The sequence below is a fragment of the Tubulanus polymorphus genome, chromosome 2 (assembly GCF_964204645.1).
Source record: "Tubulanus polymorphus chromosome 2, tnTubPoly1.2, whole genome shotgun sequence".
NCBI lineage: Eukaryota > Metazoa > Nemertea > Palaeonemertea > Tubulaniformes > Tubulanidae > Tubulanus > Tubulanus polymorphus.
Window position 1 is genome coordinate 1,553,607 of NC_134026.1, and position 15,587 is coordinate 1,569,193.

The 15,587-nt window shown below is 38.1% G+C and overlaps 2 protein-coding genes across 2 annotated transcripts; one reads left to right on the top strand and one right to left on the bottom strand.

The window, feature by feature from the left end:
- Nucleotides 1-102: 102 nt before the first annotated feature.
- On the bottom strand, nt 103-6,058 carry LOC141898759 (peroxidasin homolog). The gene is made up of 14 exons (XM_074784839.1): nt 6,036-6,058; nt 5,690-5,807; nt 5,255-5,604; nt 4,729-5,004; nt 4,496-4,612; nt 4,245-4,412; nt 3,833-4,099; nt 3,490-3,756; nt 3,159-3,398; nt 1,651-3,052; nt 1,356-1,564; nt 1,023-1,270; nt 833-943; nt 103-747 (listed from the first exon to the last, which is right to left on the bottom strand). The coding sequence occupies exons 1-14, from the start codon at nt 6,052-6,054 to the stop codon at nt 652-654; spliced, it is 3,888 nt and encodes a 1,295-aa protein (XP_074640940.1). The 5' UTR covers nt 6,055-6,058; the 3' UTR covers nt 103-651.
- Nucleotides 6,059-11,425: 5,367 nt separating this feature from the next.
- LOC141900893 (EF-hand calcium-binding domain-containing protein 9-like) lies at nt 11,426-15,550 on the top strand. The gene is made up of 4 exons (XM_074787952.1): nt 11,426-11,558; nt 11,641-11,789; nt 15,068-15,244; nt 15,320-15,550. The coding sequence occupies exons 1-4, from the start codon at nt 11,426-11,428 to the stop codon at nt 15,548-15,550; spliced, it is 690 nt and encodes a 229-aa protein (XP_074644053.1).
- The last annotated feature ends 37 nt before the right edge of the window (nt 15,551-15,587 follow it).

Genomic DNA, 15,587 nt, shown 5'->3' on the forward strand with positions numbered 1-15,587 from the left:
TGCAAAACGAGGCTGAAACAATCGTCTAGTGATCACAGAAAGACATCTCGAACGGGTTGAATAGGACAAAAGACAATAGATAAGACATTAATTAAACTACTTTCCATTTTTTAATTCTAATTTCTACAGAACTGCAGCGTATAAAACAGTTAGAATATTTTACTAAACATCATACATTTTATAATCAACTGTAGATCGTACTTTAATGTCATTTCTACTGATGACAACTACGTTTCATATATACATAACTTCCTGTGTTTGATCTAATTGTAAAGATGATATTAAACGATGACATTTTGAGGTTGCTTTCAGTCAAAGGGTAGATTAACAACGTCAACGGAGGCAAGCAATCGATTGCAAGCGCTTTTTCCTCTTAATAGCCGATCATTGTTGACATGCTGAAGATGTGATTATGAAAAAAATGAACCATGAATGTAAATAGTCCCAGTGAGAAAAAAATGCTAAATCTACAAAACCTAATGACGAGCGTAAAAAAAATTAGACAGGACAGTTGACTATGCCAGTGTTTTTGTTATACGAGTCCCGATTCTTTTTGATTTTCATTTGTTCCTATATTTAATCTGTTCAATGTCACGTTGAGGTAGTGAGGGCTACGCTATCTTAGCATCCATTTGATGATTTTAGTTCTCATTACTGGCATATAGGACAACATTGTCCTGGTACTTTCTTCGGATCGGTACATGGAGCTTTGGAACAAATTTCAGTGATACAAGCAGCTCTCCCTCTCTGAAAATAAATCGACACATACCGGTATATTAAACCAGTTCACATTGATATCAATTTTGTTTGCGGATAACAAGAACATATATACCTTGCATTTACATCGTTTACAGTTGCCTTCAGTCCATTGTGATTTGTGGCGACGGGTTCTGCCTTCTGAGTCGATACATTCCGTGTTCATATGACGCTGCATCAATCGTACCTGAAAAAATCCACCATTTAATGAACAATCATTCAACTATCGAATCATATTCAGGAAAATAATATGAAACATCACGAACCTTCTTTCTTAAATCATGAACCATAGCTTCAAGAGATTCAACAACGTCTTCCATTTGATCCATTCGTTTCTGCGAAATTTCGGTATTATGATGATGACCATGGCGATGAGATTTCTGATGATTTTCATCTACTACCGGAGTTTGTTGTGGTCCATCATTTACTGGTTTCTGATGAGGAAAACTGAATTCGGAAGAAAGTCGATTTCTCGATATCAGTAAAGAATTGAAATGACCAGACCTTTGACAATCTGAAATAAAAGTTAAAATGAAAATAAATCATACATTCATTGTTAACTACCAGTTATCCCGGTGCGATTACTCAGTGCCACATACCATGGCAGCATTCGGACCAAACTTTGAGATCGATTTGCGGAACTTCTCGACAAGAAATGAATTCACTTGGATCTTGTAGACGGAAGATATCTTTCGGAATACGCTGAATTGTGCCATCGTGATTATTACAAAATACCGATGATACGGTCACTTGTTTGATTTCGGCTAATTGCGTTGCGGTGAACTGGTCTGGACTTTCATACCAAAACCTGTGAATAAGAACATGAACATCTTTTTTATTCATCCATGAAAGTATCGAATAAGTGTCCAATATTATACAACGTCTATAGTTTACCTGTCACCATCTCTGATATTTCTGAATTGATCTACGATTATGCACATGAAAGTCGGGCCAATTTTAGCACCGGGTACAACATCTTCGTTCATACCACCGACAAATAAATCGATGTTACTCGGGTGGCCGTAAACTTCTTCTAGTTTCCTTCTTATATCGTTACTTTTGATTTCATTTCTCAAGTCGTCAAATGTCCGAGCGTAAGTGAGGTTGCACAGTCGGCGAAAGTCGTTATAGTTCGGTAATCCGTGATCGCGACCTCGCTGTATATTGAGAGCAGCTAAATCTAATGCAACTGTATGCGCCAGTTTGAACAACTTTTCCGTTAATTCTGTATTCATTACGTGTCCGGGTTCGATAGCTTTTGCACCCCTAGCGTACAATCCACGTAAAATAGGATCGACGCCACCTTCTTCTACGAGTCGGTAAGGTGCGAAGAAAGCTTTATGGAGAGGCAAATTTCCTTGCGAAGTCGTTTCGTAATTCTCATTTAACCGGAATATGATAGGACTGATTAAACCGTGGCCAAATCTAAACGCTCCCGTCGCAAACGAATTGATAATTGACGGACGAACGTTGGGATTATAGCCTGAATATTTTCCCAATTTTCTCATTCCTTTCGGACCTAATATATTCGGCAGCCAATGATTATAGCTTATATGTTGCATCGTAGCACCGACGATTTTGCGAGCTTCATGATAGACCATATCGCCGTCCCAATGAGGATTTATATCCGATAGATTTGCGGCTATACGATTATGTTCTCGCATCCACAATGTATGCATAGATAATAAGCCAAGTTGCTCATTAGCTCTGTGATCTCCGGCTATAAAACACGGGATATGAGCTCTGTTCGGATCGATTTGACAATCCACCGGTGCATCGATATTGTACGGAAGGAAACTTTTGCCGTTTTGTAACGTTATACCGACTTTCAGCCTGCCCCGATTTCCCACCAAATCTCGTAGATTATCCCCTTCTTCCTGGGAACTACCGTAGATATTCGACGCATCGATGAACGATGTTATTTGATTTATCTGTTCTCGATGAACGACTCGATTGTAGAATACAGAAGTCGTACCGGAGCCGCACATGGCGCTCGAGCGAGTGAAACCGATGCATCGGTGTCGTCTGATTCTCGGGTCGTTTTCGGGAATTTTAATCGGAAAACACGGAGCGTGATTGTTGCAGGTTTCATTACAATGTCGTCCATCACTGAACCGAGCATTGCTCAGTGCCTGGGGAGTAAACACGATATCATGATCTAGAAATTGTCCCCATTGCATCAGCATATGCGTGAATCGGTTATCAGATGATATTTTATGGGAAGACATGATCTCCAAAGAGACGAGACGAGCGCTGGGTTTGCGGTAACCAAAATGCCGTCGATTTGGATCCCATCCTGAAATGATTGTAGATAATTGTGAAGTGAACGTTTTTGTTCGTGTGATTTTTGGGTGAACGAATTTAAAGAATTAAAACGAATTGTGTCTCTATTTCGGCCTTACCTACTGGAGTACTTATGCCATTTTCGTATGCTGGATTCAGTAGACGAGTCATTGGAGTGAGGGACGCTCCCCACATCGGTTCACGAAGATTGTTACACGTTCCGTCGAGTGTACGATATTTCTTATGGAAGCACATGTTGGAGCAGTCAATGGGTGTTCGGTGGGCCTCACAGCCCGATAAGTTAGCGATGATTCCGATTTGTGAAGGAGAAAGAATCTGATCGATGGGAATGCCTGCATCTGAAAGATCATTTTAGACAAACTCGTATTATCAACTACGGAAAGTAATTGCTTAAACTTTGCTTTTTTCTTAAAACACGGCCCGATTTACCTGTATGAGTCGTATTGAAGCGATCACCTCTACCGACTTGTCTTAGAATATTTTCCAATGATTGCTCAAATATTTCGGTGGCTCTCGTTAAAGCTAATGCACTGTTAGACGGTAATCGAAACAACGTCAGTAGATCACCGGGCGATCTTGTACGTTTGTTGTTTAGAAGTTCTGCTATTGTTTTATTTATGGCAGTATTAACTTCATGTCGGGCATTTTCGACCGTTATATTTAGATATCGATTACCGAGTAGGTGAGCAGATCGTTCTGAAAGCGAAACAACTTTAAAGACACTCGCGAACATAGATAGCATGGATTATTCATAAACGGAGATGCAACTTACTACTGACTGTTATTGTAGCTGTAGTCTGAATTGTACTGACATCGTTAGTTACAATACAATGATATATTCCTTCATCTGATTCAGTTATATTGTAAATCACTAATGAAAGAATACTTAATGCATATTTCACCGATGACCTGAGTTGCCGTCCATTTTTGGTCCAATAAATATTCGGCCTCGGATCACCAGTAGCACTACATGGCAATTCAACATTCGAGTACAAAGCAACATTTGCATCTTCCGGCGATGTTATGAAGGAAGGTGGAACTGAAAGAAAATAACGCCGAGAACAAACGTTTAGATCCCAACACCTTGCATCGTATGAAGAGCAACAAGTCATAAATTCCCAAGAACCCCTTATTCCGGACATAGTTCCTGATTAATTAGCTTTCTGTATGTACCAGCTACTTACTTTTAGGTCGCACGATAAGTTCGGCAGTGGCTCGTTGTTCTCCAGCCGAATTTCTGGCAATGCATTCATAAATGCCTTGATCTGGTACACGACTGTAATCAATCGTTAGAACAGAACCATCTTCTATATTCACAACCTCGTGTCTACTGGTAACAGGTAACACCACGCCTGTAAAATAGCATTACAAAGGATTTACACAGCTTTAAGAAGGGTAGTACAAGGAACGACTTTTGGATGATTCGAAAAGGTACCTCCTTTAACCCACTTAATAGTAGGATACGGATAGCCATGTGCCCGACATGTAAATGATGCGGTTTCGGCCTCTATTACTGTGTAATCTCTTGGAGCTTCTACGATTATTGGTGAAACTGCAAAAACAAAATAAGCCACGCTTCAGCTGATGTAATTTCAGTTCGCTCAAAAACTGGAGAAAGATCGACGTCTCTTGAGTCTTGTATGTTTTTAATTCGCTCATTAATTGTACCTTGTATTTTCAGCTCAACTGCCGCAACATCTGATCCAAAATTATTGGTTGCCACGCATTCATACGTCCCTTCATCGCTGAACTGGAGATCAATTATGAATAAAGCACCTTTTGCTAGGATGGTATATCGTGGGTTATTAGGTAGTGGCAGACCTTGCTTCCTCCATGATATTAATGGTGCAGGAGATCCCCGCGCTTCACAGTCCATCTTGATCGATTCTCCTTGTTCTACGTTGATATTAGTCGGGCGGACCGTCAAAGATGGACGGCCAAATGCTGAATATAGAAAAAGAAATCATATTCATGTACGCTTGCATATAGACCATCGATGTTCTAGAAAATAGGATATGTAAGCTGTAGCCAGAAACAGTCATGTTTAGCCTAAGATGTCAAAAACTGTAACAATCAGAGGGACATTATACAGTGGAACCTCGTTAAAACGAGCATATTTTATGGCCCCGTTCCACTGTACTACCTTACCTGTTGTTGTTATCCCTTTTATCGTCTCTCACTAAAAGGTACTTACTTTCAGGAGAATCATTAATGCTCTCGTTGGACTCATCACTGGGTTCATCTGTTACTTCGACTAATTCTTTCTGTTCTACTGCATTGTGCTCAGTCTGTTTTTCTTCGGGAGATTTTTTCTCAGAAACTAGCGGTAAACTGAGGACGCCATGTCCATCGATGTTGATGGTATTTTCGTTGTTTTGGTTGGTTCTGTAACGTAGAACGGCGGCTGTACTGACTGTTTCACCGATATCGTTCTTCGCCATGCATTCATAGGAGCCTTTATCATTATCATCCACATCGGTGATCACAAGTGTACCGTCATCCATCATACTAAACCGCTGATCATTCGACAATTTTATCTTTTTGCTGAAGAGAAAAATGTATTCCTTTTCCATTAATGATCAGATACAATGTTTAAACGAAATAATTACGCATCATTTTAATCATTTACCCATCGTGAAACCATGATATTTCTGGTTCAGGGCTACCGTCCGCGCTACAATGGAAGTATACCGTATTTCCAAACTTTACTTGTACATCGTTCGGTTGCTTTGTCAGGTGAGGTTTAACTGAAATCAATGTTCGTTATCATTTCACGTATTCAGTAACCATTTTTTTCTTTAGGTTTTCTCTGTTGGTTTTTACTTAGAAGGTAGAGATAGTGTTCTAGAGTATGAACTTGGATCCGTTTCACCAGCGATGAGAATATAAAATCCTCGTCAGTCCAGTTCTGCTAGCTGCTGGTGATGATATTTTCGGATAGCTGTATATAGTATAAGGTACCTGAGTGTACGTACTGCAATGCATTTCTGCCATGTCAATATCCTGTATGGACTTTCCTTGAAGATCATTCGGAGACTCACAAACTGCACCTTCGGCATCTCTTTCACCCATCATCTTTTTCTTTTTCATCAATTCGGTCAACCAGACTATACCACAATCGCATACGAGGGCATTAGAGTCTAAACGCCTAAATGTTTATTGACGAGTAAATAGTAAAAAAGTAGGTGTAAATATACGAATCGCAAGTCTTTGGACAGGCAAATACTGCGCTTCATGTAATTATGCGCCAAGAATAACATAACTATTAGTACAGCAAATGTACCACAGGTCTTCCACATTAACAGTTATACCAATCTGTTAAACCTTTATTATTTCGACTTAATTCTTTATTTCGAAGCAGGAAGAAAGTTATGAAATTGCGCAGCGCCTGGTATTCTATACCCGTGTGACCATATTTTAAACATCTCACTCATTTTTCATCACGGTATCGCGTTATCTACGTTGAAAATATGTTAAGTAAATTCTACGCGGATATTTTCGGTGAACTAAAATGTGGTGGGTGCGTGAACGAACACTTACAATCTTCGTAAAGACGGCAGATTGGCAAATACCCCACGAGACAACTTCTTCAGATTGTTATTGTGTAAAAATCTGAAACAACAAAAACATCTTTTAAAACTGACACCGAGTGAACGAAGAGCAGTATCTATGGAATCTACGAGAATTTTCTTCTTTTTTTGTATTAAAATCGTAGTTGGACCTGTTTTACTTTGGCACACCGCATATACCGAGGAGATTTTTGTAATTAATGATTAATAGCATTGTAAACGTTGGTATCAAAAAACTGATAAAGCTCATTTTGTGGATCAATGGCCGCGTTATGCAACGTATAATAACTACCGTAAAGCTGTATTTATGTCAGCACTTCACACTGAGTACTTCTTTTAACGCCAATTATTGATAGGAAGAGGGGATATATATGCATATGGTGAAAAATGTTAGACTACTATTACACCAAGTCAAAACAGCACTTGTACGCAATTAGGCTTATATAATAAATGGAGATGTATCGGGTTTCTATCCGTGCCAAACATTTCCTGCACGGAATAACAAAATGCCTGCTACCGTTCGATGTTTACAAAAAGCATACCATTGCATAAAGCATGGAGAAAAAAGTGCATCATGGAAAATTGAAGCTGGCTTAATTGCAGATTTCGTTTTATATATAATACCGGCGCAATCATTGTCGTTTATGCATAGAAGTTACGAAATACTTACAGTTTTTGGAGATTTGATAACCCTGAGAATGTTTTTGGCTGCAACTCCATTATGTTATTGAAATGTAAATACCTAAAAAAAACCACAATCAATATATGAGTACTGCAAAATATTTGCACTGAAAAGCCACGTAGCTATCAAAAGCTTACTTGTATCAAAAACCATGTTTTTTCACAGAGTATAGAACTGTATATATACCGAGGCAAGATGTTTATTCTGGACAGCAGACAATACGGATATATAACTCTACTTGCCAACAAATAATCCAAAGTGGTTAAGCAAAAATATTTACGAAACCACCAGTTTAAATAAAGAACCCATCCATTCAGTTTCCAAACGTTGATTAAAAATACCGCGGGTGGTTTATACAGAAAATAATACGCTACCCTTCATTTGTTTTTATAATATTACTTGAAAGAAGTTGCTTCTCACAGGTATCTCTACCTTCACTGAGAATGAAAGGGCTTTGTAAACATTTATCATTCAATAAACTGTAAACTGTACGAGGCGCCTCTTGAAGCACTTTCATATTTGATTCATTCATCAGCACTTCATTTTATCTAATTATTTCACGTACTTTGAAGCGTGAATGTATGAAATAGACCCAACGATAAGTACATTCTTTTTGCTTTTCAAATGAATGGAATGTACATTATTTCGAATCCAAAGCTCTCCGACGCATCCTGCTTCAAATATCTCATTTGCGGTATGCGCTATTATTCTGGCATTCTTTCCCCGACGTTTCCTAATTGAAAGCGAGCAAATTGTTCTTTGACCAACCACTCTTTCAATCGGTAACGATTTCCACAAAAACAGGAAATGCGTTTTACAGAACTGTGGATAACTACCGTAGAGCGACTCGTAAACTGCCAAACCATTAAATGATTCATGTCTTTTAAACAATGCTATGGGATTTGATATAATCCAGATTTTATTCAAATATAAACTCGTTTGGATTCAAAAGTCAGACATTCAGACATTTCCATCGTTGCAACAATAATATGAGCACTGGCAACATAAAAAAATTTCTCCATGGCACAAACCGGTAACAGATCTGCACTTGGCCCAGAACGCATGATCCGACGTGAATATTACTTTTTATAGAATCACTCTATAAAAAAGAAGAATTTTCTGAACAAAAGCACCGCCGTTTCGTATATGCCAGACATTTTACATAAATCTATAAGTTCTATTCATGTCGTTTTTGATATCTGACTGGGGTGAATAGCACTGGATTTCTCGTCTTTCATTGTCATCGTTTGTCATTTTTCTCGGGGTGAATTCATGCAAAATTATGACACCGCATTTAGGTTAAATATCACTGGCGAAAAAATTCGCATTTAGCGACGACAATTAATGGACAATTTGAACTGATTTTGCAGAGATTCCGAATTATATATGATTTTCGTTATCTCTGTGCATTTGAGTACTGTTTATTTAGCATGTAGCGGTCACGATTAACCAGCAATCAGTATAATAACCAGAATTATGATCCCGATGTAGCACATGTGGGTATAAAATATGCGTAAAAATGACCGTTTTATGAGGAATATATTCGAAATATATTTACTTACAATTCCATTAAATTTGTTAGCTCGCGGAAGGAGTTTTCTTCTATATGGTGGATCTGATTTTTGTATATGTATCTGGTAATGGGAAAAAAACAATATAAACATACAAATAAAATATTTAGACTATAGGTTTTTTTATTTATGTTCCGTGCCATCACCCCTCGCACGCAGACAAAGCTCCCGTAATAACCACACAACGACTAATGGTACTTGAAAAGAAAGCGGAAATGATGAATTCTGTGTCAGAATATCTGGTTCGTGGGAGTCATATCTATGATAGATGAAAGCATGGACTCTTGAGTCCACGATGAAAGTGATAGAAAAAAGGAGTAATTCAAAAATGATTGAAGCTAAAATGATCTAAGATTGGAGTGAATGCAAAATGATATCGAATTTTCTTTCCCTTTATTGTTGAATGATGAGCGTGTTTTATCGCTGGCTCGACTCGTCGACAATGTCTTCTCAACGAGATTTCGACGAACAATTGTTTATACAAAACTGTTTGAAATCGTAATAGATGTCCACTTATGTTGAATTACCGAGGATATCTTTTCTTCCAAGTGGGTTTTAATGTATCTGTCAATCAAATATTGAGTGAAAAACAAAGAATAAAAACAGTGACCTTCGATGACTTCTAGTTCACCTTCTCTAAATGACTCTATTTATATTTAGAGACTTGGTGTTTGATAACGGTTTCAGCTGTCTATTGGTAATTAAACGAAAAGATCTCTCTACACGTTAGCTTATCAATATGAAAAGACTTCTGCGAACCTCACAGTTTTACAAATGTTTCTTTGATAGAACCCAATCAGTGCAAAATATCAGATCGTTACATTAAGTAGTAAAAAATGTACTTACAAATAACGAAGATTTGATAGACCTTGAAACGATTTTTTCTTAATTCTCTTGATGTGGTTGTTGTTGAGCAACCTATAAAGAATGTCGAATGAATTTGCAGATAAGAATGACTGAAACAAGCTGAATGCCTAAATCCATACAAAAAACCAATCCTGCTTCTCCCCGGCAGTAAGATGTTTCCCTTGAAATATCGAATATACTTACAAAGTTTTTAGCTTCGAAAGATTTCTAAAAGTGCCGGGATCTACATCTGTTATTCTATTAAATCTCAAATCTCTGCAATGAAAAAAAAAACAGTTTTACACAAGTTGTCTGCTATAGAGCCGACCTACTTATCTAAAAAAGCCATGTGTTGCTATGAGCCGCGGCTCCTATCATAACATATCCGAAGGCACTTTTTGCCGAGGCGGACTAAGTATGTTTTTACGGAAAGAAAAACCCTTGTGCGACTTAAGTTTGAGCCACAATATAAACACATTCGAGAAGCTCCAACCGCAGCTTTATTTCTTAATAATCCCGGAAAGTCAAGTAAGATAAATAACGAGAAGAAAATAATGATCTATTCTTGTTCGCAGAAATTTTCGAGCTTTTTCTATAGAGTACCAAAAGATATATTTCACAACTTGTGATAAAATCAATTCTTATCTTTATCTCTAGCAAATAAAAGTACAATATCATTACGAATATCCATGTATTCATAAAATAAACAGTTCTTATCTGGGCTCAATTAGCTCATATGTATATTACATATAGAATCGTGTCTTGTGGAGAAACGTACGAAATATTAATAGGCAATTGATTTATTACGCATTTCTGTTTCATTTGATTTATGGTGTTACAGAAGTTAAAAAGATCTAATTACTTACAGTAATGTGGATTCAGCGTCTATAGCTGGAATAGACCTCAATTGTAGAAACATACATCTAACACTTTGTTTGAAACAAAAACATCTATCAGGACACCCATCTCCAGAAACTGATACCGCCAGCAACAAAATAAGCAATATATTCCGTGCTGTCATTGTCGTTTATCCTTTCAGTAACTTCGCTAGTAACGTACTGCCAATGAGCACTTGAGTTCACCCAATTATGTTTTCTGCTGGGATCCTAGAAAAGAACCGACGCACAACTGACTTCCTAATGTTCATGCGCGACAGAAGTTATTCGCCACTTCATTCCGATAACGGGCCGTGTCTGTCAAACATGGACTAGGCCTTGCCTATACAATACGCCTTTTCTATAGTTTTTGGTTGAAATAAACGGAAACTAATCTGAACATTTAATACGAAAAATTCTTTGATATGTACATAACTGATGTACTGACGTGTAGGAATATACACACTGCTTTCCTGGAATTAGAGTGGAGACCCAGAAATACCAGTGGCGGCTGTTTTAAATTCTGTAAACCATCAGCAACACTTGCCGGTTGGTGTTGCATTTACAAACGGGGTTACAAAAGGACGCGCTTTTTTATTGAATATTCTAATCTGTATGAATATTCAAATTAATGCGCCATGTGCTATATTGAATATTCAAATTAGAGAACTCAGGATGAAAGGGGCCGGTGGCGCACTTTGCTTTGTAAATGGAGTGGAAATACCAACAATGAAGACTGTTTTGGTATCTCTAGATTATTTTTCAAAGCTCCCTTCTCAGTACGTTCCCATCATCAGTACGTGAGTACACACGATCAAAATCATGAAGGTGACATCGGCTTTATTGCAAAATCTGCACCTGGACAAAAGTTACAGTTTGTTGACAGCGAAGAACATTCAAATTTTGATGAAAATGTTTAATCTATTGGATATTCATCACACTCAATCCATGAACGGTAATGTTGAAAACCAAGTGTATGCCTAATGTTAGCCTTACAGAGGATAAGACCCATGATGAACTTTTTTGTTTCATTATAGATGTCCAGTTTTGGATTTGGATGAAACATTTAGTCGACCTGAACAAGAAACAAATCTACAAGGTTTTCGACCAGTTTGATATTGATGGCTCGGGTGAAATTGACTTTGATGAATTTTACCTTCTGAATACGATTCTCATATCAATTCAGGTAGGCTATATAGGCTCTTATGATAATATCAGTCACTGGTAATCACTGGGACGAGAAATGTGTGAATATTTCTGTATGAAAATCCGCTTAGTACTGTAACCATTGACTTCAAAAATGCTTTAGGCTGCGGGTCCTTATCTTCCCTAAACTGAGACTCCGCTTGCCTCGGAAATGTACTTCAAGATTCTATTCTATTTTCATTTTCAAATAAAAATCCACCGATTTGCTTAGAGTATAGGACTTCCGTTAACCTTAGACGGGGGGATTATAGCACCCGCCTTGAACCTAGGTTTGGGTTCAGCATTTTGGCTTTGAAATGAAAATACATGTATTTTTATTTCTATTTCTCGTAACGAGGAACTGCCTTTCCGTTGATTATCCTAATTTAGCTACGGGCCTGTCTATTTATGTAGTTGAATGATGAACTGATGATATTTTGACCTGTGTTTTCCTGTATTGATAGCTATTTTCCAACCTGTTCACATGTTTTACTATATGCAATGGATTCTTGTACAACGAATGTCTACATTTGATTAAGTTACATTTGTATTTTACAAACTTTCACCAATTGTGAGTACAATGCGTTAGATTTCTGAGAATTGATTTTTCATCAGACGCGGACAATGAATCTTAACAGAGAATGAAGCTGTAATAACGAGTTCAATGATTTCTTTGTATTAAAGTTAAATTAATATTTCAATCCCCGAGAAGACCCAGGTCAGTTCCAGTACTTTCTGAGACTGTCAGATCACTTTCAGACAGCCAGTACACTCTCAGTCAATAGGTCGAAGACACATCAGACAGTCAGCATTTGTGGGCCTCGTGAATCATGAATTCTACCCAGATTCAAATTGGTCGAACTTATAGCAGTAACATAGTCATCATGTCTGTGGTGAACAGATCTGGAATCTACCGTACCGTATCACTGGTCATTGTGCCTGTTATGTTCCTGTTAGGAGCCTTCGGAAATTCAGCTACTTTCCTGATAATGATAAGTCACAGATTCCGCAGTTTATCTTACGCTAACTATCTGATCGTTTTATCTGCAAGTGATTTTATGTACTGTATCAATTTTACTCTGATGCCGGTTTTACAGTTTGTTCTCTTGCACGTTGAAAATGGTGCAATATTCATGTTAAATTCACAGATCAGCTGTCAAATCTATGAATTTGTAATGATACTTGCATGCAGCAATAGTTCATGGTTAATAGTAGCAATATCTCTAGAACGTGCGGCAGTTGTGCTCTTCCCGTTCACATCTCGTTTGATATGTACACCGAGATTCGCTAGATTTGCCACAATAATGATTACTGCAGTGAATTTACTAGTTCTATACCTCACACCTGTTTTGTCGATGCATTTTACCGACCAGTTTTTGGGATGTTACTGGGAATTATTTGAGCAAATAACATATTTCTCTCTGATTGTTATATATGTTAACATTCTACCTTTAACTTTGATTATTACATCAAATTCGGCAATAATATCTCAGTTATTCAGAGGTTCAAAAATGGTTTTATCTGATCAGAAAACTACAAAATCAAAACGTACTACAATAATGCTTGTAACAGTTTCACTCGCATTTGCAATATTTACACTTCCATCCACTATTGTTGTATATTTACCAGTCTCACCGGAACAGAGAGAATTTCTATTGGACATTTTCACACAATTCCATGTTTCTAACTATGTGGTAAATTTCTACATATATCTCTTACTGGGACGAGAAATTCGTGAATATTTCTGTATGAAAATCCGCTGTAGAAATTCACTCAAATAATTCAAGTTTGAGTTTGATTCGTTCTTACGGATGATTGTTCTCTCAATATGACCTTTTTCGGTGGAAAATTGTCCTTTGGTTAAACAAATAGATACCTTTTGCTGCTCCTTTCTGCTGAGCTTTAATGTACCCGGTCGGCCGCCTATCTACCCTGTACAGTATTATTTTTTAATCATGTTTAGGCTAAACCATAACAGGCCGGCAGAAATGAAATGATTACACATTTTATTGCCGTTTGATATTTCTTTAGCCTTAATTAGTATCAATAAAGAAGTTTCCAGTTTCGCTACAAAGCTCGAATTCATCAAAGCACTCAAAGTCCATTTTCAACCATACGAAAAAAAAGGTAATATATAACCATCAGAAGCAATATCAGTAATTACAAACCAGTATAAAATCTTATTTTTGCGATTTCTTTTCACAAATCTCAATGTTCAGTGAAATGGCGGTGCGCAGTGGGAGACCCGTTTTGCGCGTAATCTCAAACTCGAGCGGGTACAGATCAGTCGTCAGGAAAGATATTCAAAATATTTTAACGCAGGCTTAAACTGCAAATAACCCTCTTTAACCTTTGTGAAAATAGGAAATATGGCTTCAAGAGATACTTAGATATTTCAAAATTAATAGATATTGCGGTTTCTTTTACGCGCGGTTAAGATATGCGGTCCTTGGTTTCATCCACATCGTCACTGTTCTCAATTGTTGCGTTCAAAAATTGCAAGAATCGCCAGCAAATATCTGCATTTCATTTCCTTTAAAATGGTGTATAAATTAAGTTCATCGAGCAAGGGACTGCAGAACTATATGATATTCAATCTAAACTTATGTTTTAAAAATGAGCGCAAATTATCGCAACAATGGGGACCTCGAGGGACCGCCACAAAATGGCGCCTATAAACTGGAAACTTCTTTATTAATAACTTGAAATTTCCGACAATGGGATTAGAAACTTGTTATAATCAGAGAGGATGATAGCAGTTATTTTTAGTGAATAGAGGTCGCCACGCACCGGATTGGTCGCCACACACCCGACTGGTCACCACACACTGGACTGGTCACCACACACTGGACTGGTGCCACACACCCGACTGGTCGCCACACACCCGACTGGTCGCCACACACCCGACTGGTCGCCACACACCCGACTGGTCGCCACACACCCGACTGGTCGCCACACACCCGACTGGTCGCCACACACCGGACTGGTCGCCATACACCCGATTGGTCGCCACACACCTGACTGGTCGCCACACACCCGACTGGTCGCCATACAAACTCATGAACTCGAGCTCAGTGGTCTAGTGGTTGGCAAACTTGGCTATCTTCTCGTATGCCCCGGGTTTTTTAATAGTCCAACATTTCGTCATCTTTTTAAAAGAAGGTTTATTATACGGGTCTATAATCAGCGGTTATAGTTCTAGAATGAAGCCACACTCTACGTCGAACAAACTAACTGAGCAGATCATAATCATAGATGCCAGATTCACTTTTTCCACAGGACAAACAAGAGAAACAGTTTATATACCGTCACTCTAGAACGGTTTTCGATCTGATGGACGAAGATGGTTCGAATACTATTTCTGCCGATGAATTCGAAAATTTGGGTTTCCTATTTAACGTGGCTGGTGATCCTGTTAAAGATATCTTCGGCGAGTTTGACGTATCCGGAGATCAGGTAAGTCATACCATCAGAAAATCTCCAATTTTATGAGAATAAATTGTTTTAGTTATTTTGTCGCGTTCGTCTCAGGAATTGGATTATAAGGAATTTAAGATGTTCGCCATGGCGTGCATTGACCGTCACAGCGATCTGGAGAGACGTAAAGCTACGAAACTCGAGGAGAAACGACGAAAACGTTTGTTAAAAGAGAAAAAGCATCTTCTGAGCGAAGCAAAGAAACGAAGGGATTTATTGTTTGCCGTCATGAATAAAATAGAACCGGGAAGCGCCGACCAGTCTAATGAAACTGAATCAACCTGAATCCGGGGGTTACGTAAATTGATGCTCTCCTCAAAAA